This window comes from Fopius arisanus, unplaced genomic scaffold, assembly GCF_000806365.1.
Source record: "Fopius arisanus strain USDA-PBARC FA_bdor unplaced genomic scaffold, ASM80636v1 scaffold00017, whole genome shotgun sequence".
NCBI classification, from domain to species: Eukaryota; Metazoa; Arthropoda; class Insecta; order Hymenoptera; family Braconidae; genus Fopius; species Fopius arisanus.
In genome coordinates this window covers 731283-737785 of record NW_011887756.1, presented here as the reverse complement: position 1 = coordinate 737785, position 6503 = coordinate 731283, and the positions used below count along the sequence as shown (strand labels likewise).

The window sequence follows — 6503 nt, the reverse complement described above, 5'->3', positions numbered from 1 at the left end:
TTGAGTACAATTATTCGTGGAGGTTTATTTAGTCGCCATTTTAATTCATGGAGGTGAACCTTTCAGGAAATGAGAGATTAACTTTTTTTTGTGAAATTTTAATAAAAATGGAACGAATTAATTTCAAGTATTTCGTGAAGAGGGAAAATTGGGATCCCCTCTTCACACCTCGTTCAATACGAACCAATAACCATTTCGGTAACTTCAAAGTGATGTGAGTGAAATTTGCTATTATTCTTAATTATCAGTTTATCTCAAAAACTTTGGATTTAAGGTGAAAATATTGAAGCTATAAGTCCCTTATAAATAAATAGTTCTAAGTATCGATCTTCAGAAAGCGATTTTGAATCTCTTATCATTTCCGGCTCTGCTCCTGATTAATCGGGAGACCACAGAGCTTGAAGAGAGTTGCCGTTGAGTCCCGGGGAGTCTCTGGAGCCTTATGGAGATCCTCAGCGACGTGAATTTTTTATCTCGAGTGCTCCTGACCTCTCATTAAATGAGATCCGGCTGCGATTATCTGAGCGACAAATTGGCATTTCATTGATATTTCTTTTTTATCTGCATTTTCTTTTTTGATGCGTCACTCGGTTGGTTCTTCAGGGGCTCCGGAGTACTTTCGTTGAATCAGAGGGAAAGACATTCTATTTGATTTGATATTCCATCCGTTTACGTCTGAGTTGACGGAATATTCTCACTTTAATTTGAATTCAGTTGAATTTTACTGCAATTTACGCAGTTTCACGTTTTAATTAATCGCGCTGTTTATGTACAATTGCCGTCTATTTTCCACCGAAATATATGGATGAACAGTACATAAGTATGCGGCATACACTCGGCTTTCTGTCTCCGTGACGATGCTTTATGCTCACGCGATTTGCCCATAAAAATGTCAGTTCATGGCATAAGTTCACAGTCAGAATGTTGGAGACGGAAAATCGAAGGCAAAGGGTGAACTGAAATCACGCGTGCATGCTGAAAAAATAAAATATGAAAAATTAACCGACCAATAGTTCGGCGAGATATTTGCAAGATAAAAAAACAATTTCACTAGTAAAAATTGAATGAGTGACTGGTGAAAATAATCACCGAGAAATCATAAAACCACCAGTTACACAATTGACCCAATTTTCTCTATCACAATAAATCCACAGTTGAATTTGTTTGAGAAATGGTATCATCGATTATGCAAATAAACAATGACGGTGATTTAAATGAGTCGAGGGATATTGAAATGACGCGGTAGAAAATAAAAACTTTCTAACGATTGAGAAACGTAAATATTGAAGTCAATTTTCATTCTTCAACGCTGACTAATACCTTAATGATTTTTCTATTATCTTACCGACGTTAGTTGTAATGAACGCTGAGTATTTTCTCCATCTTTCACTCGGGCGAAAAAATTGGAACATCGCGTGTTATGTGAACACCACTCGATAGTCAAACAATTAGTTACGGTTTTGAGATTTCGTGCCAATTATATGAACCAGGTTGACTCGGCATATCCAGAGTGAGTAGCTATGGATTACGTCGTTGAAATTCCTCGTTGTTCATCCGTCCATTAACGGACAGGTGAATGCAAAACAATGCGTCAATTTTTTTTCACCGTGTTTGCTCGAGAGATGATTTTTGTGCCATGAGAAATTTATGAGTGTGATATCGCAGTTTACGATAACGCCTCATTAGATTATTTCCAGTCTAATTACTCCTTCTAATTAAATAGACTACATCAATTCCGATGTGTTATTATTGGTATCATCGAAATTTCATGAGCATACACGAGAGTAATCTGATGTTGACGTAAAAACTGATGAATTTATTCAGAGATTTTCGTGATTTTTCTCTCTGTGAGAGAATGATTCTATTGACTAGAACTACAATATTTTGCCCTCTGGCTTGAATCTTGCTTGAATAGGTTTCCTTTGTCATCATGCGTAAACACAGAGTCCGTTGTTCTTACCACTTGGACCCAAACATCTCAAGAAAATAAGAAAGCCCAAAGTCATAACCGAGATATAAATGTATTAGGCCTTAGAAAATATGCAGCTCAATAATTATGACAATTCCAACAAATATTTTAAACACGTGTGAATGTAAAATCAATTGCACCTTCATGACAATAAAAGCCCCTTGGATTCAATTCTTATGAGGCACCCAGTGCCATTACACGTCATTGTTAGATTGCGACAATGTGTTGTAATAAAATACTGTAGACTTTTTCCCATTGCAACCCCAGGTGAAACACTCGAGAGTGATCCAAAGGTACCTGAGACATTATCCAGTAGGCCACCAACGGCCTTGTCTTTTGCATTCGCCGCACTGTACTCAAGCATAAAACATTACCTCAATATACGTATTGTATGTGTCACTTTTCCTGGCTGAGTACCTTTCACCAATAACATAACGTGTTGGTGGCACAGACGTCCACCAGACGCTCACTCTAAACAATTAATATTTTTTAACCCATAATTATTTGGCTGGCCAATTATAGCAGCCCACCCAAGCCCCTAATTACCGTTTTAATTGATTAAACAATAATCCAACGCACATATTAATGAGGTACATCCTCCAGCGATTCCAATGACTCGTACACTCTCAAGATGAGGAGTACGTAATGATTTTTTTTTTAATCCCACCCCAAAAATCCGCTCATCCGATTGATTTCGTTTGTTTTCTTAATCCTGCTTATTACATTTTCTCGTAATTAGAATACATGTCATTATTACTTATCGATACCATCCCATAATTTATTGCTCTTTAATTAAGATCATGGTGATTTCATTCGGCATTGTATTCATCAGATAATACAACAACGATGGGATAAGTCTGATGCAACACGTGACAGTTGAATAATCATCAGCAATTATATCATAATCATTATCATATAGAATCAGTAATTTTTCATTTTGAGTTGCAATACCCGAACCCTTCCTTATTTGTGTTTCAGATCCTTCCACCAATATATCAAATAAACCAAGCAGAGTTCATCATCAATCGACAATACATCTCAACATATGTACCTGCCACGTAACTAACGCACACGCAATCATTGATTAAAATCAATACTGCCATAATACAACGATTCAATGAATCAAATAGCGATTGAATTAAATCGGTTGTAGTTAAGATGAGACGGGTGAGGAGGTGTTGTGATTTTCGCCAGAGATATATCCCAGGGTAAAACGATACTTGGGACGATGAATGAATGATATTAATCGACAATTAGAGTAGAAGAATCATCAAGTGGTGTAAGACGATCGTTTGAATCGAGACTTGAGACAATTGATCAGAGGAGAAAATAAATAGATAAGATGTTGGGTGTCAGTCAGCCAAGCAATCCACCATCGAGTCTACGGCATTCAGCGAGTTTCTCCTGTCTTCAAAGAACCTCTGGTGAGGGTGGACATCGGGCAAGAACATCGACTCTTCCTCAACAGCCAAATCTACAGCTATCAGCTGCACAGCATTACGGTGGACCAAGCTCGTTGCAGCAGTCATCAAGACAAGTTGATATTGACTGTATTCCTGATAGTAACGATTACGGTTTTGTTAGAACACGACCGAGATTACGCAGCACCAATTCAACAGTTCTGAGAGAAGAGCAGGAGCGCCACTGCCAGCAGAAATTCTATGATTCTGAGTGTGTTTATTCGCAATCATCAAAGATCAAGGATAGAGAGATACTTGAGGCAACGAAAAATCGAGAGATTGTTAAGAATCAAAATCCTTTGAGAGGTGCACTAATTCTGTTCACCGCTTCAACGTCATCCTGGTGGAAGGCAAAGCAGAGAGAGGAGTTGTCAGGCAATTCTATGGTGACACCTCTGTCGTGCGGTTCAGAGACCAGCAGAAAGTGGTCAAACGGCTCCACAATGACACCTCCATCATCCGAGAGGAAGTGGCTGCCCCTGACATCATCTGGTGTACCGTCCAGTGAGCGCAAGTGGTCTTGCAATTCAATAACCTCTCAAGAGAATGACAGAAAGTGGACAAGTGCATCTGTTTCGCCAACATCGAACAATCAGGATCGCAAGTGGAGATCATTGGGTGCACTTCTTCGAACACCAGTTACTCAGGTGTCCCAAGCAAGTCCCAATGCATTTGGGCAGAATATGAGTGTATCATTGATTGAAAATGGTCATGATCCACGCGAGTGCTCCACTGTTGGATCATCTGGGAAGACAATGAGGTACCCACAGCCGACATCATACTCCGCTAGAGTATCGAGAACTAGCAGAGACACGTACAGAGAGAGTGGTGACTTCACCCAGAGATCGAGCAAGGTCAGTCGAAGACTCTACCAAGAGTCAAATGATCTGTCCGAGAGTGAGGAGCAGAAGAGAAAGACAAGGCACTGTGAGGAGGAGTCGAAGCTCAAGGGCCAGACTATCGAGGCGCGTGCAACATCAACTAGATCGGGTAGAGCCCAGAGTTTCTATCTTCTCGATGACTTTCTCAAGCCCCAACCGCAATCATCAAAGTGCTCAATGAACTTTCATCTACCTTCGTTCTACAAAACTGAGAGGAATGCTAGATTGAGTGAAACTAAACCAGTTAGCGTTAGAAATCCAACCAACATAACACCACCACGACGTCACAATTCAAGTTCAGACAGTCTTGAAGTTGCAACGAGCCCATTACCACCACCGGTACCACCACCACCACCACCTGAGGCTACTGGTGTAAATGGTGTAGCTAAGGAGAGGGAGAGACTTGAAATTGGAAGGGAGAAAGAGGGATGTCCCTGCAAAATGTGCTGGGCCAATCTTCAGCAGAGATCATTTCGGGATGAGGTAAGTCACATCATGCTTATCATCAACGAAACACTCCTATCATTTGATTGACAATTGTTTTACAATATGGGGTGATTTCACCAATTACATTTCGCAACGATTCATATGTCGTTGAGAATCGATCACATCTGGCCGATCGTGAGACTGTCGCGGGGTATCTCGCGATGGGCTATTGCAATATTTTTCCGACTTTTTTACTTCGGGTATTCGATGTCTAGACGTGCACGAGGCTGTTCAATGGGGGGACTAAAGGAGAACAGCCTTGTTGATGGGTAAATCGATGCTGAAGTTGAAGCAGTCATTTTGCATTTTTAATATCTCTTCGGGTTCCATTAGCATCTGCTGGCGGAATATAGGGAATCAACCGTTGGTTGATGAGAAGTTTTTTTAAAAAAAAAGTCAATTTTCTCCCATGACAATCGTAGATATTTTATTTTTGAAAACTTTTGATTATTATTATTCAATTTTTTTTTAATCAATGGGTATTCGATGAAAAAATTCTTTTCCATTCTTCAATTTTCACTGTCTCTGGAGATTTTAATATCATCATCCTACCACACATAATTGGCAGAATGATATTTTCCCAGTGAATGCATAGATTTTAATGTCTCAACGGCTCTTCGATAATTAACGCGATTAGATGTCGTCGTTTGCTCCATCCCTGTGTGACGAAACGATAATAACTTCAATTATCTTCCTCGGCATTTCCTTGAAATAGGATGAGCTTTTTAAACCGTTGAATTGGTGAAAGCCGCGGGTTATTCCATTAAAGTGGCCAATCAGACAATGTCAATGCATGTAGTTGGTATTTTAACCGAAATGAAGAACCAATCTCGTTTATTTTTATTGATTCTGCTTTGTTGGAGGCGACTGCCGACGAGCGTGTAGTTGCGATGGGATAATCGATCGTCGCGTCAGGGAAAAAAAAATGTAGAAACAGGGAAAGTACTGGCACGATATGGAGATAAATGTGGTAGGTCCTATGGGGAAGTATTTCAGTTGGATATTTTATGGGATGGAAGGGGTTGTTGGGTACAGATTGTGCGATGGATCCAAGACAACAGATTTTATCGATTGGCTCGGGGTAACGAGACTTGCTGTTGTAAAGATTTCGTGGTATTATTTAAACTTTGAAATAGTGAATTTGATTAATTCGATTCCCTCTGTCGCAAAAATTATATTCAGAGAACTTTAGCACGACGTAAATTGATCGTTTCGGGGGGTGACGATGATTTTTCATTTTAAATTCTCGACTGGGGGATAAACGAAAATAATAATGAACCACTGAGAAAGGAGTGACTTGAATGAGAATCCGTTGAACAATGATTCTAACGAGGCGAATGTCGGCCTTTCGCGTTTTACCGCGCAAGAGAATAAGACAGTCTTGAAGTGGCATCAAACCGAGATCACAATCCAAGATACCTCCAGACCCCTTTTACATTTTCATAAACAGTTTACATAAGAAAATGCGAAATCACTCGGTGCATTTTCTCACCATTGACACAAGATACTGAAATGTTATTTTATTTGCCGCGGCTGGAGGTGATTGGGCAAGTCGGTCACTGAGATAAAGATTAAGAATATTTATCCCAAATCAGAAGTATTTTTTAAAATCAATCTTTAAATGGACTGGTGAAAAATTGCAACTGAAATTTCAAGTGAAAAAATTGTGACATGAAATTTCGGTGGAATTTTTCATTCACTTCAATT

General features: G+C 39.5%; 1 protein-coding gene across 1 annotated transcript in view; it reads left to right on the top strand.

The window, feature by feature from the left end:
• The window catches only part of LOC105263896 (dual specificity protein kinase pom1), a gene marked incomplete in the record, with an annotated part of 87108 nt that overhangs the window by 29931 nt on the left and 50674 nt on the right, over positions 1–6503 (top strand). Inside the window, 1 exon segment of the mRNA XM_011300391.1 lies at positions 2948–4793. Within this exon segment, the coding sequence (XP_011298693.1) occupies positions 3312–4793 (1482 nt within the window).